At 39.5% G+C, this 25,899-nt stretch overlaps 2 protein-coding genes across 2 annotated transcripts; one reads left to right on the top strand and one right to left on the bottom strand.

Annotated features, from left to right (window-relative positions):
* Positions 1-236: 236 nt before the first annotated feature.
* Positions 237-1,196, bottom strand: LOC127192182 (olfactory receptor 52R1-like). Its single transcript, XM_051149503.1, has one exon. The coding sequence runs from the start codon at positions 1,194-1,196 to the stop codon at positions 237-239; it is 960 nt and encodes a 319-aa protein (XP_051005460.1).
* Positions 1,197-24,293: 23,097 nt separating this feature from the next.
* LOC127192181 (olfactory receptor 51A7-like) lies at positions 24,294-25,301 on the top strand. The gene has a single exon (XM_051149501.1). It carries the CDS (start codon positions 24,294-24,296, stop codon positions 25,299-25,301), a length of 1,008 nt encoding a protein of 335 aa, XP_051005458.1.
* The last annotated feature ends 598 nt before the right edge of the window (positions 25,302-25,899 follow it).

Raw genomic sequence — 25,899 nt, 5'->3', positions numbered from 1 at the left:
TTGAAATTTTTTTTTCATGAAGAATAAACATCAACTAAGAATGTATCACATCTCTCAAATCTCTGTCTGTGTGTGCGATAAAATTCACTTTCCTTGTTCTGGAAAGTTTTCAGTCTGTAGACTAGCTCTTCTCATAGGTATGATCTTGTGATATAAATTTAGCCTGGGAACTATTTTTCATTTGTTGGCCACATCACTGTGGGTAACTGAAGACATGGGATGCTGTAATCCCTGGTTCAAGAGCCTTTCCCACAAAACCCTTGGATAACCCTGTCCCTGATCTGTTTGGTTCTCACTCCATATATGATGGGGTTGAGCATGGGAGGAACTAGCAGATAGACATTAGCAAACATGATGTGCACAACTCGGGGCACATGGTGGCCAAAGCGGTGGGTGAGGAAAGTGAAAAGGGCCGGGATATATAAGGCTAAGATGACACCAATATGAGAAGCACATGTCCCAAAAGCTTTGAGGCGGGCTTCACTTGAGGGCAGCCTCAGCACAGCTCTCAGAATCATCACATAAGATACACCGATGACAATTATATCAAAGCCAACCACAGAAAAAGCCACAAAGAGCCCATATCCACGGTTGACTCTGGTATCAGCACATACCAACTTGAGCACAGCCATGTGCTCACAGTAGGACTGGGGAATGACCTTGTTGGGGCAGAAGGGCATCCTGGAGATCATGAGGCAGAAAGGGCTCACCCACAGCAACCCTCTCACCATGACAGCTGCCCCCAGTTTGATGACTACGGATGTGGTCAGGATGCTGGAATGTCGGAGTGGGAAGCAAATAGCCACATAGCGGTCCAAGGCCATGGCCATGAGGACCCCGGACTCCACAGAAGAAAAGGCATGGATGAAGAACACCTGGGTGAGGCAGGCATGGTATTCAATCTTATGATCATGAAACCAGAGTATGGCCAGCATTTTAGGTTGTGTGGAGGAAGACAGGACCAGGTCAGTAGTAGCCAGCATGGCCAGGAAGAGGTACATGGGCTCATGCAGGGTGTGGTCAATTCTGATTATGTGTAGGATGGTGATATTTCCAGCCACAGCCACAACATACATGAGACAGAATGGAAAGGCAACCCAAAACTGATAATTCTCCAGCCCCGGGATTCCGAGCAAGATGAAGAATGAAGAATGAGAAGAGCTGTTCCTTGAAGCCACCATGAGAGGATGGATCATTTTCTGTGTGGTGAAATGTCTGAGGATTATAACAGCCAAAGCATGAGTGACTGGTTGCACTTGTGCAATATCACAACTTAGTTAATAGTATTGTAGTTAAATCATCTTTTATTATAAATAAATTTTGTAACACAAAATAATGCTACTTAATATCTTATTAGTATTTGTTACATTTGAAACATTAGAACATGATAGGTTCAAGGACAAATTTCCTAAAGACAAAATATTTCTTGGAATTAGAATCTGCTAAGGGAAAACCAGCATGACAAATAGGTCACAATAAAATTTGTTATTTTTCTCTTTAACAAATTGTTTGATCTACCTTTCACACAGTTCCATTTATCTTTGTGTTGAGTCATGTGATCAGTGGTAGTTCATGATAGGAAAGAATCAAGAATTAAAGGACCATAGTAATTAATTTTCATATTATTTTTGGTTATTTAGCGTAGTTATCATCTAGGTTCTAGCCTAAAGAAGGAGATGAACCATCCATGAATTTACAATTATACATAGTATATTTAATAAAAATCTTAGATAGTGAATAACTTATGTTTTGTTAGTGCTTCACTCTCTCTTTAAATCAGTGCTTTTTTTCTATTATACTGAAAAAGTGGCATAACCATCATGTCAGTGCATGTCTGCAGCTCTATTCTGATACAAACTGCAACCTCCTTTGATTTGCAGTCTGATGTTTATTCGGGAATGTCCTGGATGGTAAATTATAAAAGGAGATGACTTAGAAACTAACATCAGCCTAGCATCCCTCCTTGATAATGAGAAGTTAGGTAAATGTGTCTGATGAGAAAAATATTGAGTAAAGGGCATTATTCAGATGCTAGAAGTTATGGAGGAATTTATTGAGTGCCAGGTTTTATATTTTCTTGCTGAATGCAGCTTGGTTTTTAATGTCTGAGTTTTCCGCAAACAGTAGTCACAGAAACCTGTGAGAGACGTAGGTGGCAGATGTTTTGACTATCACCCAACAGTCTAAGCTTAGGTTTTGCTGCCCCATGCTTGTGTTTGAGAGCCTCATTTTCACTTCCTTCATAACACAAGCCTTCAGGAAAAATAGTATCTTTACAGTCTTCCTTAACAATGTTTTCAAACTGACAATATTTCACTTTATAGGCCGCTGGGATCCTAAAAGGGTTTCAGCATCAGAGTTTACATACTTCTTAACCCCCTTCATTTATAATGGTTGAGAGCAATGGGGATTGGATTTAGAAGTCTTCTCCACACCAAAAAGCTTACCAAACTTCTTAGCTAACAACAATGCAATTGCCCAAATAAATATCCATTAGAGTCTCCAATGACAATTGAGTTATTCACATCACCTGGATCTCAGGAACGCTGCCTTGCTTCCTGTTACGATATTCAATCCCCTCAAACAGTACCACATTTTCTGTTTAAGCCAGTAGGTCACTCTCAGTTTGTGAGGACAGTAACACAGACTGAAGGTGATATAAACAAGCATAATTAGAGCATCTTCAGGTGCTCCAGGTGCTGGACTAAGTGCTAGAGCATCTTCATTCTGGCCTCCAGGTGCTGGACTAAGTGCTAAAGACATAGCTTCTCAATGTGCACACTTATCTGTGATTAATTGTTAAGGACTGATTATTGGATTTTTCAGACCTTTCACTAAAGCCCCTAAAATTTTATTGTTTCTAACTTATGAAAAGTTTCAGTCATCATTTACCATGAGAAACAATAAGAGCTCGGAGTCATTAAGTGATCTGTCAATAGTCACATGTGACATTATTGTCTGAGTATATGCCTCTTGGACCAGGGCTCCTAGAGGAACACACTGCCTGGCTCTGCTGCAATGAGTAATTGAGAATCCTGCTCCACATTGGTCAGTCAAGTTTTTTTCCTCCTATGACAAATGTTGATATGCTGAGTGCTTAGACAATATACCATATTAGGGAATTTGAACTCAGGATTCTTGCTACTTCCATGGATCAGAGCCTCTGGACCAGGCTCTAGGTTGGACTTTTAGTCCTTCTTGGAATATATTGACTTCTCTTGAATCCTTCTTTCCTTCCTTTCTCCTTCCTTTATCCTTTTTTCCTCCTTCCTTCTCTCTCTTCTATCTCTCCACTCTTCCACCCCTCTATCTCATCAGTACTGATATATTCTACATAGTCTACCTGGCTCATATGCAAGAATACTGGGGTTTTAGAAATGTGCCACCATGCCAAGCTTGAGGTGAAATTCTTATTGGCTTCTTCCCATTAGTCTTAGTAAAAGACACACTCATGTTATAGTTTGAAAATGGAACCCCACCCCATGTTGCACAGCTAAAATGGAAATCCAGTGTTCCTCTTCCCCTCTATCTAAACTTTTTCCCAGATCCAGAACTTCCATGTTAAGAGACATGTGTCAGTATTATGCATTCTCTTCAGGTTTCTGTGACTTTATACACTCAGTGTTCATTTCTTGGAGAAACAAAAGAATAGCAGAAATTATCTGAGAACTGCATTTAAAATGGGAGGTGTGGTTCTCAACTGGCCTCTTGAGGATTCATGAGTACAAGCTACGCTTCACGGACAGAAAGCTTGCTGATCCCTTGTTATTTTGTTGCATGCTATAGGATTTCATTAGGAAGAGAACAGTTCATCATATTTCTTTGGTTAGAAATGGAGATTTTCATTCTTAAACAAGAGAATAAGGACATACTATTTCCCTTTCGCCCAATCTGCCTTGTTCCACTATTCTTCTGTAATTATATATCTATTATTTTTACAGGATACAGCTATTACTAGTATATTATATAATGCTACAAAATAGAATATTAAATGCAGTCATATGCTCATAAAACACTAGCGAAAGTGTGATTAAAAGTTGAATCCCACTGAGGAATAAGTGAAGAGCATGTGAGGCTCAGAATCAGTCTGTTGCTGGAGAGCTTCTGTCTGGAGGGCATCTTCCTACCTTCCTAGGTCTGACACAGTGGAGGCCATGGATCTTCTCCCCATCTCAGAGTGTAGTTCAGTGAACCAGAATCTCTAGAGTGTTCTCATCATGTCAGTACTTTCTGTATAGCACATCACTTTGCCTTCTAGAGTCTTGAAGAGTCCACGTGTCTCATCGGTTTTTGAGAAGTAAAAAGATGCCTGCAGCAAAAGGAATAACTCACCCAGAGTTCTGCTACATCCTTGAATGAGCTGAATATGACTGAAGAAGTTCTGGCAAGCCCATGGGATTCAGCCTTGTGTAGAGACCAAGGGGCTGGATCTATTTAAAGAACTGTGTGGTCTAACTGTTCCCTCAAGCACTCACTAACTATTCCCCTCTTTCTGTTTTCACTGCCTCATATTCATAATGACTCCAGTGACTCCCTCTGAGACTAGAAGATAAACATGGAAGCATTAACTCCCAACTTTCCTCCCTTTCTTGTCTGTATATAGAAACAAGTTTCATTGGATGTAGAAGAAGGTGTGTTGTTGGGATTACATAAATGAGCTTATGCTTATACTTACGTTTTCTCTTAAAGTATTTATGGCTCTCATTTAAAGCATATTATGTGCAACATGAAAGCTCATTGATATTTCACGTGTTTACATATAACTATGAATGATATGCCTATCAATATGAAGGGCATTCATGTGTAAGCATATATGTATATGTGTGGAAGTGTTGATAGTACTTGTTTTAAGTAGGTGTTATTAATGTTACACTGTTATTCTATGAGCTCATGGTTGTGGAATGCACAGCCTCTGTGTAATCACGTGCCTAGTTACATTCTTGATAGTATGAAATGGCATATCAAAATGCATACATATGAGAGACCTAAGTATGTAGCATTATTTTGAAATAGGGCCATTTTCAAACGATGATGGTGGTTAGATAAGGCTTTTTGTAGAGTATGTTGAATTACTAGTCCAATATGGCTGAAGTCCTTATCTAAATACAAAACTTATCTAAACACAAATACTTTTATATGTGTGTGAGTGTGCACAAATGCACGCTTGTGTGCACACTCACACAAACACATTCTGAACAAGGAGGCACAGATCAGGGTGTTGTTCCTATAAATGCAGTTTTACATCAAGCTGTCAGACGCTAAGAGAGAACACAAAAGTTTCTCTCACAAAACCAAGAGAAAGAGTCACATCTACTAACACATTGGTGATGGACTTGATGCCCTTGGATCTGTGACAAAGGGATTTCTTTTTTTAAGCCACCACGTTCGTAAGGCTTTATCAAGAAAAGTCTTAGAATAGTAAGTGTGTCAATACTTTCATATCCATTTTTAATGAATCTTAACATTCAAATAATTGTATGAAATCATGGCGTTTTTTTATTGTTTGATAGTTTCTTACATGATGACATGAATTTGAGTCATTTTTATCCCTACTCTTCTCCGCCATTCTTCCTCTCACATTGGAGCACTTCAACACAGTGCTGTGTTTCTTGCAGTTAGTCCATCAGGCATTTTGAGATCTGAGGTTCTGGTTTGGTCACAGACTCTGCAAATCACCATATTTCCCACTGTGGAAGCACCAGGCACTTTGGTATCACAGACTTCTAGCTATACCTTGACCTAGTATATTAGTACGGTGCACATTAGAACCAATATCAGTTGTATCCCTTATCCATTCATCCATAGGTACTGCTCACACATTTAATACTCTAATAAACATTTTACATTCAGTATTTGCATTTTTAAATGCCAAAGTCTCTAGCAACATCTGCCTTGCATGAGGGTCTGTCTGATGTAGCATTGTTTGCAGGTGTGACTAATCTTTGAAAAAAAAATCAATGGGGGATTCTCCAGTGCTTTGTATAAGTTTTGAAAATTAAATGTACTTTTTCTCAGGCTTCTCAACATTCTCCCCATCTTGTAAAACCACTAAGCAATATTGTTCTATAGTAACGTCATCAAAGAGAATCTGTTCTTATATAGCAGAGTACCACCCTACCTCTTTTACTATATTGACTCACTGTTCAAAATACACAGCTTCTTCAGTGCACCACACTAACCATTGCAACTGTGGATGGCCTCTAATACAGCTGTTGCCAACCCCTACGGTCTTGGAGATTAATTCTACTTTGAGTAGCCCAGTTATTTAGAACTTGTTTCACATAAGGGGAGTGCGTCCCATATAAAGATGCATTAGTTCTATCATTTCTTTTTTTTTAAATTTTTTATTAATTTATTCTTGTTACATCTCAATGGTTATCCCATCCCTTGTATCCTCCCATTCTTCCCTCCCTCCATTTTCCCCTTATTCCCCTCCCCTATGGCTGTTCCTGGGGGGGGGGGATTTCCTCTCCCTGTATATGCTGATAGGGTATCAAGTCTCTTCTTGGTAACCTGCTATCCTTCCTCTGAGTTCTATCATTTCTATAGGATGCCATCTTATCTTGTCGTAACCTTGTTCTATACCATTTGCAGGCATATGATGTTTGACTACTGAGAAAGCTGATGGTTATCTCATAACCCAAGGCTGCCCCTTCTCCCACTCTGGCAGTGTGGCTTGTTGTGGCTAAATTAGCAGCATGTCCCAATAATTTTTATTATCAGGCCTATAATCATTTTTACAGCAGTATTTTCTAACCTGCTAGCAAACAATCAAAACACAGACATCTGATATATTTTAAAATAGCCTTAGTTAACCTGGGCAGAGCAGATATTAATCTCCTAAACTACTTCTCATAGTGGAGCAGGTATGGGATACCTGTCCCACTCCCATGCCATCTGGTTCTAATAATTTCTATTAAGCTACCTCCCATGCATAATCCCTAATACTTGCTAATGTTCTTCTGGGCCAAATCTCCAGCCACACTGGCCATGTGTTTCTCTTCCACCTACCCAATGGTGCAGCCTCTTTTTTCCTTTCTTCCCTCCTGTCTCCCTTCCTCAGATTCTCCCTGTCTCCTGACACCTGGGAACCTTAGCCATACCTATCCCATTCGCCCTGCCCATGTGTGATGGCCCTTTATTGGTTAAATAGGTTAGGCTCTTAGGCAAGATAGAGGTGGGGCAGAGACAGCAAGCAGTAATTAGCATAAAAAACATGAGACCAACCTCCAACATGGTTTATTCAAGATTAATCCTTTCTTTCAAAATGGACCATTTCCTTAGATTGTCCTCCCCGTTTTTCAGCTTTTCTCTGACTCTTTCATAAATGAGAGAGCAGAGTGGCCCCTTTTGTTATCCCATTTCAGCCTTCCATTTCCACCCGCAATTTTCCAACTTCTCAGCCAGTCTTTCAATCTCTTTTGAAACAAAATATACAAAGAAGAAAAAGAAATAAAACAGCAAATCTCATATGAGAGCAAAGCAGGGATGCAACAATAGCAGCTGCAATAAACTTCTTGCTGGCCTCTTGAAAAATATCAATACTGTCATTCCTCTGCCATTTCCTCTACAGCATTTGAATTCAAATTCCCCATTTCATTCCTATCAATATTGTCATTCCTCTGCCATTTCCTCTACAGCATTTGAATTCAAATTCCCCATTTTATTCCTTAACTTTTAAGCCCCACATTGAGGCAACACTTGTAGCCAGTCTTTGCCACCTTGTGGGTTCTTTTACCCACCCTTTATCTCCACCAGCACCCCTAAGTCTCACCCTCTAACATTAGATAGGTAAGAAACAAGGAGAGAGGGCAGAGAGAAATTAGGAAAATCCCTAATCTAATTTCTTTCCTTTTGCTTCTTCTTTGACCATAGCTACTAACAAACCACAAACAATAAACCACAAACAACCTTCCTAAATGACCACCGACCACCAACCCTGCCTCTTGGGGCCCTTGCATTTACGTACCCTCTGAAAAGTTCCCAGAATTCCAAGTATCACAAAATTGCGGAAATTATCTGCAGCTGGTAAACCACGCTTCTACTAGAGCCGGAGGCAAACTGCAGTCAGCTGCTACAGATAGTCTGAAGCAGCCACACATCCCTACACCTGGAACTAAAACAAAAGCACATTCTTACACTATCTCTGTGCTTTTTAAAGAAACCAAAATCCCAAAATTCTCACTACATATATATATTGTTATATATTCTTACATGACCAAATCAGACTTATAATGTTACTAATTTGTTTTTTGTTTGTTTGTTTGTTTTTTTAGGGCAGATTGTTTGGCATTAGACAACCTATTGGTGTGCTCTTCTATTTAAGTAACTGAGAGACTCTTTAGATTTTAGTGGGCTTTTTAATAAACCCTAAAAGTAATGTTAGATTGCTTCAGTCCTGTTTCCAGTCTTGTATCTTTTATTATATTTATTGATTTATTGAATTAGCTAATATCTCTAGTGCAATGTAAGGTAGAATAATAAAAATATTGTCTTCTCTCTGCATATACTAGAAAAAGTTTTCAATATTTTACTAGGAAATGTGTTATTTGGGCTTGGGTCACCTTCTTCTAATCATAATAAAGTTATATGTCGAGATCAGATGCCAAATTCATAATCTTGCTCTGTAACTGCTGAGAGTCATGGTTTTATGATCATGATTCTCTTTTTCATTCAGTCAGTGACTAGGGCAAGATCTGATTGGATGACATTTTGTTTAGAAATGCTCACATCACTGTTTATCAGTGTGGTTGGCCTCAATGTATTTCATAAGGCTTGTAGAGATGGCTCAGTGGGTAAGAAAACTCCCTGAAATGTTTCTTTATTTTATATATGTATTGGTCACTTGTGTCATTGCTGTGAGCAATACCTAGCAAACCAACTTAACATAAAGAGGATTCCCTTCGATGTGCAGTTTTGAAAAAGCTCCAGTTTATCATGACAGGAAAATTGCTATTATCAGGAGATGTTAGGTTGTTAGGCATGTGTCATACACGATCAGAACACAGAAAGTGAAGGAAAATTGGAGCCAAACTATAAAACCTCTAGTCTCACCCCCAGAGGCCCTCTTCTCTCACCAATGTTTCCCTCCTAAAGGTGCTGCAGCTTTCCCAAGCAATGCTATCAATGTGATTATGTGTTCAAACACTTGCACTGAAGAGATATTTCTTAGTCAAAATGCATCACAAGTTTGATATGTTCTGTTTTAAATCATGTTGAGCTTAAAAATGACTTAGAGGGCATTTCTATTCCCAGCTCAGAATATTTTACACATATTTTTGTGACTTACTTAGTAAGCAAGCTTCTAAAAATATTTTCATTCTAAGTTTGATATTTAATTATTATACATAAGCCAGGTATAATTTTTGTATGTTTTCAAACTATCTGTAGGAAGATATATTTAAAGGTTGTAGTTTAAACATCTCTGTGACTATTTGGGTTTTCAGTTTATGGCCTTGCTTATTTGTAAATTCCTGTTGTCTGTGAATAAATATTTTATATATCCATTTTAATATTTATTTGGCACATTCAAAACATGTAGCTGTCCAAAGGAGTTTCAAAGCATCTTCTTTTTCGAAAACAGGTATCTAAACTTCAGCAAAAGAATATAATGGTTGCGGATCCAAGATGGCGGCGAGCAGTGTGGACCGCGTTTGGAGGCTCCAGTGAACAATTCAGGGAATTGCACAGATTTCTGAGCCAGGAACACCGAGGTCCGAACATCACGGCAGCAGGAGTGCTCCACGGTTCGGAGGGACCAGGGTGCGGAGGACCTGCGTGCCCCTGCACACGGGAGGAGCGTGGTTTTTCTCTGATCAGAGCGGCAGCGGTAGAGGCGGCAGCACCAGCGGCACCAGCAGCGGCGGCTGAGGTTTGCAGCTCATAGCCTTCCGGTGGAGGCGATTGGTGTGGTGGCTGGTGGGAATTGCTGCGGGAGAGGGGACTCGGGGCAGGATTTGGGTCGCGTGGAGCCTTTGGACCCAGATTGGACTCGGCGGACAGTTCGGCCCCAGAGTCCCGGGTATTGGCCCGGCCCAGCAAACAATTCTGCCTGAGGCACTAACTCAGCATGGCCATAGCTCCCCTGCTGTGGCGCAGGCTTAGTTGAGCACGCTGCTCCACACTAGGCACTACCTCAGCTCCCCTGCGGTGACACAGTCTGGGCGGAGCACTTGGTTTCACCACAGGCGCTAACTCAGAGCAGCCGCAATTCTCCTGCTGTGGCGCAGGCTTGGTGACGTGCTCGGTTCCATCCTAGGCACCACCTCAGCTCAGCGGCAGCTCCCCTGCGGGGACACAGTGCGGGCGGAGCACTTGTTCCACCACTGGCGCTAACTCAGAGCAGCCGCAATTCTCCTGCTGTGGCGCAGGCTTGGTGACGTGCTCGGTTCCATCCTAGGCACCACCTCAGCTCAGCGGCAGCTCCCCTGCGGGGACACAGTGCGGGCGGAGCACTTGTTCCACCACTGGCGCTAACTCAGAGCAGCCGCAGTTCTCCTGCTGTGGCGCAGGCTTGGTGACGTGCTCGGTTCCATCCTAGGCACCACCTCAGCTCAGCGGCAGCTCCCCTGCGGGGACACAGTGCGGGCGGAGCACTTGTTCCACCACTGGCGCTAACTCAGAGCAGCCGCAGTTCTCCTGCTGTGGCACAGGCTGGACAGAGCTCTCGGTTCCACCAGCTCTAAGACTCTGGTTGGACACAGTGTACAGTTTGAATCCAGAATTCCTGGCTGAGATTGGTGGTCAGTTCGGGCCCTGAGTCAATAACTGACCACAGCACGCACTTTGGGCCAAAAGGCCCTAGTGGAGCTTGGTGCGTAGTCCCAGCCCAAAAATTCTGGCTGGGCCCTGTGTGCATTTTGGGCCCAAAATCCCTAGCTGAGCTTGGCAGACGGTTCTGGCCCTGAGAATCTAGCTGAGTTCTGCCCGTGGTTCGGTCCCAGTGCTCCTGGCTGGACTTGGCAGGGAACACAGAAGGCTGTGGATACCTTGGCCTGACCCAACGCTCATTCAGAGACCCAGAACAATTGCAGGATCCACAGCAGAGAGGGACTGAGGATCACTGGCTGTGAGAGACCAGAACAACAGGGCTAACCTCCTAACATCCACACCAGTGAAGCTTTGAGCTCGCAGCCTAGGGAAATCGTAAGAAAACAAGTGAATCTATCGTCAGACACCCTCCATTCAACTCTGGAAGCTACCCAACAAAAACAAAGACGGCAAGATGTCTAAAGGACAACGAAAAAGCATACGCAAAAAACCCCAAAACAACATGGCATCTCCAGTTTCCAGCTATCCCAAAGAAAACCACCCAGAGAACTCAAATACAACGGAAATACAAGAAAATGACCTCAAATCCTTAGTAATGAGGATGATAATGGAGGAAACAAATAAAATTCGTAATCAAATGCAGGAAGACGCAGACAAACAGGTGAGAGACATAAAAGAAGCACATAGAGTGGAACTGGAAAAATTGCAGGAAAATGCAAACAACCAGATGAAAGAAATAACTAAAACGGTTCAAGCTCTGAAGACCTATAAAGAGGCAATGGAAGAAACTCAGGAATATACAAAAAATCAGATGAAAGAAATAAAAAAATCAGTTCAAGATCTGAAAATGAAAATGGATTCAATGATAAACACACAGACAGAAGAAAAACGAGAACGTGAGACCTCAGAGAAGAAGGCGAGCAACACAGAGGTGAGCTTTTCTAACAGAATCCAAGAGATGGAAGAACGAATCTCAGGGCTAGAAGATACAATCACAGATATTGAATCAACCATTAAAGAAAATGCCAAATCTGGAAAACTCCTGACACAAAACATCCAAGAAATTAAGGACACCATGAAAAGAAGAAATTTGCGGATAATAGGCATTGAAGAAAGAGAAGACATCAGACTCCAGGGCCCAGAAACTATTCTCAACAAAATCATAGAAGAAAATTTCCCCAATCTAAAGAAAGAGATGCCTATAAACATACAAGAGGCCTACAGAACACCAAATAGAATTGACCAGAAAAGAAAAACTGCCCGCCACATAATAATCAAAACACAAAACATGCAGAACAAAGAAAAAATATTAAAAGCTGCAAGGGAAAAGGGCCAAATAACATTTAATGGTAAACCTATCAGAATTACACCTGACTTCTCAGCAGAGACCATAAAAGCCAGAAGGGCCTGGACAGAGATCCTGCAAACCCTAAGAGAACACAGATGCCAGGCCATACTACTTTACCCAGCAAAATTATCAATAACCATTGATGGAGAAAACAAAATATTCCATGACAAAAACAAATTCAAACAGTACCTATCCATAAACCCAGCTTTACAGAAGGTACTAGAAGGAAAACTCCATCCCAAAGGGTCAAGCTACAACCAAAACTACCCAGGAAATAGATAACTATCCCATGGCAAAAACACAACTACACAAACGCTCGACTGGAAACAACATCAAAATTAAGACTCTTAACAGTCACTGGTCATTAATATCTCTCAACATCAATGGCCTCAATTCTCCAATAAAAGACACAGACTAACCGAATGGGTACATAAACAAGACCCAACATTCTTCTGCATCCAAGAAACACATCTCACCCATAATGAAAGGCATTACCTCAGGGTAAAAGGTTGGAAAAAAATATTCCAAGCAAATGGTCACAAGAAGCAAGCAGGTGTAGCCATTTTAGTATCGAACAAATAGACTTTCAACCAAAATTAATCAAAAGGGATGAGGAAGGACACTTCATACTCATCAAAGGTAAAGTCAACCAAGATGACATCACAATTCTGAACATCTATGCTCCCAATACAAGGGCACCCACATATGTAAAAGATCTCCTAAAAAAGCTTAAACCACACATCGATCCCACACAATAATAGTGGGAGACTTCAACACCCCACTCTCACTGAAGGATAAGTCATTGAAACAGAAACTAAGCCGAGAAATAACATCATTAACCAATGCCATGGGTCAAATGGATCTAACAGATATCTATAGAACCTTTCACCCAAACAAGAAAGAATACACCTTCTTCTCTGCACCCCATGGAACCCTCTCCAAAATTGATCACATCGTAGGTCACAAAGCAAGCCTTAATAGATACAAGAGGATTGAAATAATACCTTGTATCCTATCAGATCACCATGCTCTTAGGCTGCAATTCAACAACAACAGAAATAACAAAAAGCCTACACGTTTGTGGAAACTAAACAACTCTCTGCTAAATGACACCTGGGTCAGGGAAGAAATAAAGAAAGAAATCAAGGAGTTTCTGAAATTCAATGAAAATGAAGAAACAACATACCCAAATTTGTGGGATACATTGAAAGCAGTGCTAAGAGGAAAATTCATAGCACTAAGTGCCTTTAAAAAGAAATTGGAAACATCGCACATAAGCATCTTAACAACACAACTGGAAGCCCTAGAAAAAAAAGAAGCAGAAACACCCAAGAGGAGTAGACGCCTGGAAATTATCAAACTCAGGGCTGAAATTAACAAATTAGAAACTAAGAAAACAGTCCAAAGAATCAACAAAACCAAAAGCTGGTTCTTTGAGAAATCAACAAGATAGACAGACCATTAGCCAAACTAACTAAAAGGCAGAGAGACAGTATTGAAATGAACAAAATCAGAAATGAAAAGGGAGACATAACAACAGACACTGAAGAAATTCAAAGAATCATAAGATCCTACTTTGAAGGCATATACGCCACAAAATTTGAAAATCTAAGGGAAATGGACGATTTTCTTGATCAAGTTCACTTGCCAAAGTTGAGTGAAGAACAGATAAACAAGTTAAATAGTCCCATTTCCCCTACAGAAATAGAAGCAATCATCGATGGTCTCCCAACCAAAAAAAGCCCAGGGCCAGATGGTTTCAGTGCAGAATTCTACCAGACCTTTAAGGGCGAGCTAATACCGATACTCTTCAAGCTACTCCAAAAGATAGAAATGGATGGAAAATTACCAACTTCATTCTATGAGGCCATAGTCTCATTGATACCTAAACCTCACAAAGACTCAACAAAGAAAGAGAATTTCAGACCAATTTCTCTTATGAACATAGATGCAAAAATACTAAATAAAATACTTGCAAAACGAATACAGGAGCACATCAAAGATATCATTCATCATGACCAAGTAGGCTTCATTCCAGGCATGCAGGGATGGTTTAATATACGGAAATCCATCAATGTAATCCATCATATAAACAAACTGAAAATAAAAAACCACATGATCATCTCCTTGGATGCAGAGAAAGCATTTGATAAAATTCAACACCCATTCATGTTTAAAGTTTTAGAGAGATCGGGGATACAAGGCACTTTCCTCAACATAATAAAGGCTATATACAGCAAGCCAATAGCCAAAATCAAAGTAAATGGTGAGATACTCAAGGAAATTCCTCTCAAATCGGGAACAAGGCAAGGCTGCCCACTCTCTCCATATCTCTTCAATATAGTACTCGAAGTTCTAGCCAGAGCAATAAGACAACAAAAGGAGATCAAGGGTATCCAAATGGGAAAGGAGGAAGTCAAATTATCCCTCTTTGCAGATGATATGATAGTGTACATAAGTGACCCTCAAAACTCCACCAGAGAACTCCTAAAGCTGATAAACACCTTCAGCAAATTGGCTGGATACAAAATTAACTCAAAAAAGTCTGTAGCCTTCCTATACACAAATGACAAGCTTACAGAGGAAGAAATTAGGAAAACCACACCCTTCACATTAGCCACAAGCAATATAAAATATCTAGGAGTTACCCTAACTAAGCAAGTGAAGGACTTGTATGAAAAAAATTTCAAAACTCTGAAGAAAGAGATTGAAGATGACCTGAGAAGATGGTGTGATCTTCCTTGCTCATGGATCGGGAGAATTAACATAGTAAAAATGGCCATCCTACCAAAAGCAATCTACAGATTCAATGCAATCCCTATCAAAATAACTACACAATTTTTTAAAGACATTGAAAGTTCAATTCTGAACTTCATATGGAAAAACAAAAAACCCAGAATAGCTAAAACAATCTTGTACAATAAAAGAAGCTCCGGAGGAATCTCCATACCTGATCTCAAACTGTACTATAAAGCAATAGTAATTAAAACAGCATGGTACTGGCACAGCAACAGGCTGGTTGATCAGTGGAATCGAATCGAAGACCCAGATATGAATCCACACACATATGGTCACTTGATTTTTGACAAAGAAGCCAAATCCATTCAATGGAAAAAGGATAGCATCTTCAACAAATGGTGCTGGTCTAACTGGAGGTCTATGTGTAAAAAAATGAAACTGGACCCATATTTGTCACCTTGCACAAAACTCAAATCCAAGTGGATTAAAGACCTCAACATAAAACCAGAGACACTAACTCACTTAGAAGAAAAAGTGGGAAAGAGCCTGGATCATATTGGCACAGGAGACAACTTCCTGAACAGAACACCAACGGCCCAGGCCTTAATGTCAACCATTAATAAATGGGACCTCATGAGGCTGAGAAGCTTCTGTAAGGCAGGAGACACTGTCAAGAGAACAAAGCGACAGCCTACAGACTGGGAAAAAATCTTCACCAACCCTACATCTGACAAAGGTCTAATATCCAAAATATATAAAGAACTCAAGAAATTAAACACCACCAAACCGAATAACCCAATTGAGAAATGGGGCTTGGAACTAAACAGAGAATTCTCAACAGAGGAGTATCAAATGGCTGAGAAACACTTAAAGAAATGCTCAACCTCCTTAGTCATCAGGGAAATGCAAATCAAAACAACTCTGAGATTCCATCTTACACCCATCAGAATGGCTAAGATCAAAAATTCAAGCGACACCACATGCTGGCGAGGATGTGGGGAGAGAGGAACACTCCTTCATTGCTGGTGGGAATGCAAACTAGTACAGCCACTTTGGAAATCTATCTGGTGCTATCTCAGAAAAATGGGAATAGGGCTTCCTCAAGACCCAGCTATTCCACTCCTTGGAATATACCCAGAAGATGCTCCAGCACACAACAAGAAAATTTGCTCAACCATGTTCATAGCAGCCTTATTCATAATAGCCAGAACATGGAAACAGCCTAAGTGTCCCTCAGTAGAAGAGTGGATAAAGAAACTGTGGTACATATACACTATGGAATACTACTCAGCTATTAAAAACAAGGAATTCCCGAAATTTGTGGATAAATGGATTGAGCTAGAAATGATCATAATGAGTGAGTTAACCCAGAAGCAGAAAGAATCAAATGGTATATACTCACTTATATCTGCATACTAGCCCAAGGGGCATGTCCCACGAAAGCCTTCACTTACCAGGAAACTGGGACAGAGGGGAAGGCATCCTATTGGGACTCTAAATGAGAGACGCATGGGAGAACAGCAAAATAAAAGGATCCAGAGGGTCCTAGAAATCTACAAGTAGAACAATATGATAGGCAGATTTGGGTCCAGGGGTCCCGCTCAAACTAAGGCACCAGCCTAGGACAATACAGGAGGTAAACTTTAAACCCCTTCCCAGATCTAGCCAATGGTCAGAATATTCTCCACAGTTGAGTGGAGAGTGTGATACGACTTTCTCACATACTCTGGTGCCTCACATTTGACCATGTCCCCTGGAGGGGGAGACCTGGTGGCACTCAGAGGAAGGACAGCAAGTAGCCAAGAAGAGACTTGATACCCTATGAGAATATATAGGGGGACGTAATCCCCCTCAGGAACAGTCATAGGGGAGGGGAATAATGGGAAAATGGGGGGGGGAGGAATGGGAGGATACAAGGGATGGGATAAACATTGAGATGTAACAAGAATAAATTAATAAAAAAAAAAAAAAAAAAAAAAAAAAAAAAAAAAAAAGAATATAATGAACTGAAGCTCCCAGTGTCCTCTGTCTCTGACCTAGAACAGAGCTCCTTCAACTGTTCCACTGGCAGTCTTACATTACCTGAGAAATTTGAATGTAACCCTGTGTGCATATACATATTTAAAATAAGTCTAAAAATTAAAATTTACTGGTAAATAAATCACAAATTATACATATATATATATATATATATATATATATATACAAGTGCACCATGTATCAAAGATGAAAGCAAATTTGTCTGTGATGAGTTCAATGTGTTTGTTTGTTTCTACATAAAGAATCAACTCTTGAGTGAATGTTTGGTTATGTCTGACATAAATATCCTCAATATTTTTCATACTTGGTGAGTATTTTATATCATAATCATTAAACTTTAGTACACCCTTTTACATAAACATGTAGTAAATAAAATTTATCTATGGTCCAGACAATTTTTAAATTTGGAAATTATGTCTTAATTTCAAGGCAGAATTCATCAGAAAAAATGTTGAAATTCCCAAGAAATTCAGACAGCAGTTTACAAAATATTCTAACACAGTGTGGTCCAAGTGTATTACTGATATCATAATGCTAAAGAATGCCTCAGAAAACATTAGTATCCTTGTTTACTGTCATTAACCCACTGTGTCTCCTTCAGTATAGAAAAATTTACACAAGAAAAAAAAAAAAGCTCGGTAATTTAAAGCTCAGATCTGACCTGAGGTCTTCCAGTGTGGAGGGCACTGAGTATCAGGACTGATTGCCCAGTGCAAAGAATAAATATTGTGCATTCAGACACAAGACTGCAGTGTAATAACATGCTGACATACAGCAAGGGCCACACAAATGCCTTCATCTTCATTATGAATTTGATCTTAATTAATTTGGTCATTGAATGTCCAGAAATCTCTTGCCATTCTTTCACTCCCCACATTTAGCTCTGCAACATGGCCCACAGTCCTCGAGCTTAACGACTGGAACCTAGATGCCTCTGCTCTGATGGAGGGATGGAATGTGATGCTAAGGCAGAATTATTGGTTCAGTGGTGATTCCTGAAAGGATACATGATATCACGCCAAATACAATATCCAATTTAAATCAGCTTATACTTTGTAATGGAAACCATGCTCTCATTACTAAGATTCCCTTCCAGTTACCATATGAGGAATATATGCCCTCCAATCCAACATTGCAAGCTGTTAAGTGTCTAGAGATCATGGTTAAATGGGTGTAGATATTTCACCAGAGATCAAATAGTCCTATTAAACTTTCTTTTTTATTTTAATTTATAGTAATTTATTTAGATTACATCCTGATTGTTATCTACTTGATTGTATCTTCCCATTCCCTCCCCCTTCCACCCTATTCTCCTCCCCTAGACCTCTGATGGAAGGGGACCTCCTCCCCGACCATATGGCCACAGCCTATCAGGTCTCATCTGGATGGCCTGCTTCCCCTTCCTCTGTGTGGCGCCAGGCCTCCCCACCAAAGGGAAGTGTTAAGCTTTCATATACAGATCTGATTTTGTCTTTATAGTATGCCATCAAACAAGCAAAAGGAAGTAAATATTTCTAAATTTAGATTAAGTTAAAGCCGCTGATATTAATTGTGGCAGTGCGGACCAGTCAGGATATACTTCCTGTTACGTGATCCTTCTGCATCTATCTAATTGGCTTGCTCATTTTTGGCAGTAAATTAAGGCAAAAGTCTCAGTTTGCACATTGTATGATGGCCCAGGCGATGTACTGTTTAAGGTTTGCCTAAAATTACTAGAGGATCCAGGTGGTTTGTAACATATCCTCAGGACAACTGAAACACAAGGTGCTGTAGGCTGTTGCACTAAAAGTCCTCTTGTCACCTTCACTGGGGTGAAATACTATGTGAGCCCTAGAGAAGCTGCCTCTATAACTTATCACTGAAGCATAAAATAATTGTGGAACAGTAATCAATACATCACCTACATCTACCTCTTTATCACTCATGGTGAGTCACTTCTCCAGTGGAAAGGACAGGAGACAGGTCTTACACAAAACTTTGATGAGGGCTTCTTTTGTCTACATTGAACCACCTAGCCCAAGGTCCTATTCCTTTTCAGAAGGGTAAACAAATTCAATGGCCTGTCAGCAGTCATGAAAAAATCCCTGGGGTTTTTCTCTCCAGTTCCAGACTATGATGATGAATGGTATGATTAGCAGTAAAGATGTCTGCAGCATTGAATGTGACTACGTTGTAACTGAGTGAACTCAGCGTGTCAGAAAGCTCTTCCTCCTTTTCCCTCACATACAGTTCACTGTAAAGAACACCAGCAATCAGCTGTACTATAACAGTCTCTCCTCTGTTCAATACAAAGGGCATCAAATTTGGGGTGAACACATCACTATCATGGTAACAAGGAAAATAATTTGTAAGTCAAATCACAATAACAGTTTAATTCATTAACTACGTTAAACATTTCCATAAACAGAAACTAAAATTTCCAAAGTATTTGTATGAAGAAAGAAAGATCGGTGACTTAAAAGCAGTGGCTGATTTTTAAAATATTTTTTATTTTTTATATATAAATTTATATTATTGCACATATATAAAATAAACTAAACTACCTATAGCAAGAAGGACCACAAAATAATCAGAAATTATACAAATGTTACATTCATAGTGTTTTGGCTATTTGTATTTGGCAACCTTGAAAAAAAACATTTCCTATCTTGGTGAGTCTAAAATTATGAATGTAAATCAATATCTGTCATATCTAATCCTTATCAACTTCAAACAACTATCTAGACCTAAAAACATCTTAACTCCTAAACAACTAAGCTTAATTTTAAAACTAAACTATCTGGTCTTCAACCACATCAGAGACTAGAGAAGGAAAAGAATTAATTACCTGAGTAAACAGGAAGTACAGGGTAGCATCTTCCAAAGGAAAAAAAGAATCACAGAGAGAGTTTGCTGTCTGAACTGCCACACAAAACTCTCTATAATGTTGGAGCTTCATCATCAGCTTTCTGGCCTACTACATCTTACATACATACTTGTGAGACGGGAACTATTGAGGACTTGCTTACCCTGTCTCGGCAGAGTTTGGCTGCTGACTCTGCCTACATCCAAGCTTACCCAATTTTAGGCAGAATTCTGTCAGTGGCCAAAATGAGGGCCACATTTGAAGTCATCTCCATAAGGAGGTTCTTTGATGCTCACCATCTTCTTTGGGGTAGGCTGGGTGTTGTCAGGAGTCAACCTGTCCTAGTGTCAATGTATCTTTAAAATAGTAAAAGCATCTTTAACTGCCATATTCTGTGGGTCTCTGAGGTTTTTGAAGACCTTATCTATCTATAGAATCATGTCTATCTGTTAAACCTAGGATGTATATTCTTGTAATATAAATAGATTATTAATTGACATGACCATCATTTGAACAACTAAGAATTAACTTGTATAACTTACTTATCTGAAACAGCCTGCAATCGCACTGTCAAAGTATTAAAAGCAAACCTTGTACTCTACTTGAGTTGTATGTGTACAATACCTCATATTTGAGTAGAAATATATATAGCTCTGTTTGTTACCTTTGTGGTCCTTATAATCCCCTTAATATGTGAATTGTATGAGTACTATAAAGGGGGCTCCCAGCCCCTCACTGGGCAGTATCATCGGCATATGCAATAACAATGCTTGATCTCTTTCAGGCATTACTGCTAGGAGTAGATTAATGATTCAACCACCATCTCTGGAAACAACCTACAAATGTAGATTGCTAACAATGACCATTACTCTTAGAAAGAATTTGGGAAAATAGATTGTCCAACAAGATTAAGTAAAGATGATTTTGTTAGTGGCGCTGACCTAGGAAGTCTTAGGGAAGAGTGGATTGTTTGGCAAAGTAGGGTAACAATGTTTTTGCTGTTGGCCCTGATGCAGGAAATCTTGGGGGCCAATTGAAGTTAAGAGAAAGTCCGCTCTTATTAGTAAAGCTAGGGACATTTTGAGGCTGGCAAAGCAAGGACAATGGCCAATAGCAGCATTGGTTGACTTGACTCTTTCAAGCTGGGCTGGTGACTGGGATGACAATTGATTTCCTTATTCTATTTTTCTCAGCTTCTTGACATAATTTAATAAAACATAGTAATGAGTAGATGAGCACCTTTAGGACGTAAATCAGACATGGCTGATTATTTTTATATAGGAGTTTAGATTTGTGATTCCTTTAAGATCTTCATTAGATTACTTCTTAAGATAATTGATTCCTTCTTTGTAACTGCGAATTGCAGCCTTCCGGTAAAGAAAAGCTGGATGAGAAATTCCCTTGCTTGCTTATACTCTGTTAATATGTGACAAGTTGTTTATGTACAAATGTATGCGGGTTCTCAGAAACATCTTGTTATTCATGTTTGTTCCTTATCCATAATACATAAAGTACTTGGTCATATGAAGGTATTGTGGAACATGATTTTCTTACATATATTCATGGTAATCATGTATCTATAGAGAAATAGGATGTAAACACATTGTGATTTTTGTACTGCTTGAAAGATTTTGTTGGAGTATATAAACTGTGAAAGGAAAAGCATAAAGACAAGAAGAAAAAAAGAAGAAAACAGATAAGAGTAGGGATAAGGATGAAAATAAAAAGATAATAAGAATAAGAAAAGAAACAGCTTGTTGAAACCTACCTACTGGAGTCTTACTTCATTATCTAGTGTAAGTGTGTGTGTGTGTGCTTGTGTGTGTGTGTGTGTGTGTGTGCACATGCGCACATGCGCACATTTCTTTCTTCTCCTCCTTTCCTCTCTTTCCTCTTCTTTTTTAGATGCTTGCCACCATCAGTGGAAGCCACCACTAGGAGCCATGAGCTCTAGTCCCCGCTAGGAGCTATCAGCCCCAGCCACAGCATGTCACCATCAGTGGAAGCTATTGCCAGTAATTATCAGTTCCAGCTTGGAAGGTTGCCCTCAGAGAAAGTCTACAGGATCATCAGTCAGCCAGCCAGCCAGCCACAGGATTCATGTCCAACCTCAGTTTTCCCTGGTTGATGTCGAAGCTGGACTTCAATACAGGTCTGTATGTCTGTTACACACAATGATAAAGTCTCTTGAGAAGACTGTTCAGTTTCACTTAAACTCTTTCCTTAATCAGGTCTCAACTTTTTACTGCCACCGTCATCTTTACATTATACAATTTTAATTAGAGTTTAAACAAAATGCTTTTAGAATGCATGTTATTCCTGATATTTGAAAATGAAAAAGAAATATGTTATCAGTAGTAACAATTTAGAGATATAGCATTAGCATGATTAGAAAAATATGCATGTATACTAAAAGTTACTATGAATTTACCAGAAATTTTAATTGAATACACACAATGGGTATGGAATACGGTTTACACATCATATTTTTATAAAATTCCATATTGAAGTTTAATGACTTCCTACTGAAAATCAACAAAAATCTTAAAGGATGTAAATATATGGAGGTTTAGTTGTTGTTGTTGTTTGTTCGTTTTCTTACTCAAGATTCTAAAATCAAATGAAAAATTCAAACTCTTCATGATGTGTAAGTGAAAACCCAGTCACTTAAAAATATTGACATCAGAGGCAGGAAAAGACAGGAAAAGACATCATCAGTAGGCTGGGTTTTTTTTTCGCTATTACATGGCACACTGGGATTCTAGATGAGAGGGGATTGTGAATGAAATCAGAGAGGGCCTGTCTACTGGGGTTCTGTCTACTGGTGGTTAGCTATTTCCAGTGCTAATGTTCCATTGTCATCTTAGCATTTACCTGCAGGGAATTCTCATTTCTTCTAAGTATTTTCTGTTGAGTTAGAATCCCCAGAGCTTTGCGGGATAATTGGACATCTTTGGGGAGGCTTACTAGACACAGAAGAGAAGATAAACTGCTGTTCTCATGCAGCGGTGATGCTCTGGTGAGTGTACCGCACCAGTTTCCTCTTCGCTGTTGGTCCAACTGCAACTTACTAGTAAACTTTGTCATGGACACAGTTCCAACTTTCTTTGGCAGCACCTCAAGCAAACGCCTTGTCATTCTGTCTGACCCTGGGCTCAAAGTCATTTGTCTAAAGCCCAGAATCTCAATCTTTTCAAAAATCTAAAAGCCATTTTTAAATGCCTTTGAGAAGCCCAGAGTTCTATCAACTCATGAAAATCAATCAAAAGCTACCACAAAATCACGGAGAAGCACAGAAAGAAATTCAAAGCCAGGTACGTGGACCACTCTGAGGAAAGAATTGCTAATGGTAGCCATTGACCTACATGTTAACACATTTTTTAGACTATGGATAATGAAAACACCAATGTTGATTTTCTGAGAAGGTGACAAGAATGACCAAGAGTTTTTGGCCTCAGCTGTCTGGGCTCACTCAACGTGCTTCTCATTAACTTTATGTCTTCGCCTCCCAATTTCAGTCTCTTGATAAATGAGAAAGCAACTCTATAATGCTAACAAACTCATGGAATCAGAGCGACCTTGTGACAACAGGTTTTGTACAAAATCTACACAGTCATTTGATTTAAAACAGATGCTACCACTCTGAGACTATGACTTGATTCATTCGCTGCCAGTGCATACGAAGTGTGTTTTTCTTGGACACTGTCAATGCAAAGCAGGGAGGTAAAACGCAGTCTCATGTAGACAGTGAATGAACACTGGGGTGCTGCTGCTTGCTTCACTGGGTTTGATCAGGGGATGATTTGAGAATCAGCCTAGGTTGTTTACTTTATACACAGGATAGAAAGAGAAACAAGCACAGTACCCCAGGGATTGGGTCATGTCTCAAATCTGCAAAATATGTCCTACATTTCCCCTCTTATTAAAGTATAGCTATCTACACTACTTACAAATAACAGTCCTCAAAAACAACTCAGTCCTGTAGAGATCACATAGATCATCTCCTGAAACAATAGTATAGATTAATATTATTAAGTGGGAGGGAGGGAGGAACGGGTGGATACAAGTGAAGGTATAACAATAGAGTTGTAATCTGAATAAATGAATAAAATTAAATTTAAAAAAATAACCACAAATTAAATTATAGTAAATTATTGTCTTTATCTTATCCTAAACTTATTCACATGATCTCTTAGCGTGTATTGCTTCTAACCTAATAAATACATCAAAGGTAATTCAGCCTGGGAGCCTTGTTGCTGCCTGTGCTCTGAGACAGGATAAGCATTTGAAAATTTATTTCTCTATTGGTGATTATTTGTGAAGATATACTTTTATTTACTTCATTGAGTCCTGCTGATGTAATTACTGGGGTGAATTTTATTTGCTGGTTATTTTTAAATGTCTAAGGTCTATTTTCAAAGGTCTCGTGCAATAGCAGAAACATGTGTAGAATGTCAGTATTTGTACTAGTGCAAACTAAAGTGTACTCACTTATGTCGCTGCAGGAGCCTTCCTCTGAAACCCAGGTTTTGAGTGCCTGCTCTTCCTGTCATGTCAGTCTCTAATTCCTCTGTCATAGAAGTCGCCACCTTCCTTCTGATTGGGATCCCAGGGCTGGAGCATGTTCATATTTGGCTCTCTATCCCAATTTGCCTCGTGTACTTTGTGGCCATCACGGGGAACTGCACCATCCTCTTTCTCATAAAGACCGAGACCTCTCTGCATGAGCCTATGTACTATTTCCTTTCAATTCTGGCATTTTCTGACCTAGGACTATCCATTTCTTCCCTTCCAACCATGCTGAGAATATTCTTGTTCAACACCACAGAGATTTCCCCAGATGCCTGTTTTGCTCAAGAGTTTTTCATTCATGGGTTCTCAGCTATGGAGTCATCGGTGCTTTTCATCATGTCCATTGATCACTTTATAGCTGTTTACAATCCTTTGAGATACACCTCCATCCTTACAGGCAGCAGGGTCTTTAAAGCTGGCCTAATATTTGCCACATTGAGTATTGCAGTTGTTCTGCCATTTCCCTTTATACTAAAGAGACTGGAATTCTGTAAGAAAAGTCTGTTATCTCATTCCTACTGCCTTCACCAAGATGTCATGAAGGTAGCTTGTTCTGACAACAGGATCAATATGATCTACGGATTTTTTGTGGCTGTTTTGTCTTTGTTGTACTTGATGTGCATTTCTGTGTCCTACATCCTGATCTTTAAAATTGTCCTGGGCATCACTTCACACAAAGGTCGTCTCAAGTTCTTTAACACTTGCATCTCTCATATCTGTGCTGTGTTCATCTTCTACGTACCCATCGTCACCTTGGTGGCTCTTCACCGTTTTGCTAAAAACATTTCTCCAGTTATTGGAGTCATAATAGCTGATATCTTCCTTCTGGCTCCACCACTGATGAATCCCATTGTATATTCTGTGAAGAGTCAGCAGATTAGAAATCTGATCCAAACAAAATTATGTGACATACGTCATTGGTGGGAAATTCCAGCTTCTATGAAAGCCTGGGTTACATCACTATATCTGAATACTGGCAGACATTGAAAGGTCACAATGACAAAGTACTCCCTGAACACAATGAAATACTGTATGCATCCAGTAAGCCAACCTGATTATTTTATTAAAAGGGACAGATCCACTATGTTAAGTGTCTATGGAATTAGTCTAGAGGCTATAATCAGGTTAGAGCTAGCTAAACTTCTTTCCTTCTCTCTCTATTCTTTTTGTGCAGCCAATTTTGTCAAGTGTCAAATACAATAAAAAGATTTTTCAATGAATTATACAACAAAAACTAAAATAATATGTTTGCATATAAAGGTAAAAAGCCATCATGAGTCTATTTCAACAGTGACTGATATGTGCTGTTTAAAAAAAAAACATTGCACACATTTATTCATAAAGTCACCATTTTTATCACCTGTTGTGAGTGCGTGCATCAGTCATCACCAACTTTAGATAAAATATCAAAGAGCTCTAAAGTGCTTTAGAATATATTCGGAGATGTAAGGCTCTTATGTGTAAAGCAAATAAATCAAATACAAAAAAAATTCAAATATTTAAAGGACTTGAACAAACCTAATGGCTAGGACATTTCTGGTGCAGAGTATATGTCAATAATAATTTCTAATCATTTAAGTGAAAA

This window comes from Acomys russatus, chromosome 7 (assembly GCF_903995435.1).
Source record: "Acomys russatus chromosome 7, mAcoRus1.1, whole genome shotgun sequence".
NCBI lineage: Eukaryota > Metazoa > Chordata > Mammalia > Rodentia > Muridae > Acomys > Acomys russatus.
The sequence above is the reverse complement of the archived record's forward strand: the minus strand, read 5'-3'. Positions and strand labels throughout refer to the sequence as shown.

Coding starts and splice junctions, on each gene's coding strand:
- LOC127192182 (XM_051149503.1), bottom strand. CDS start 1,196: ATGATCCATCCTCTCATGGTGGCTTCAAGGAACAGCTCTTCTCATTCT.
- LOC127192181 (XM_051149501.1), top strand. CDS start 24,294: ATGTCAGTCTCTAATTCCTCTGTCATAGAAGTCGCCACCTTCCTTCTG.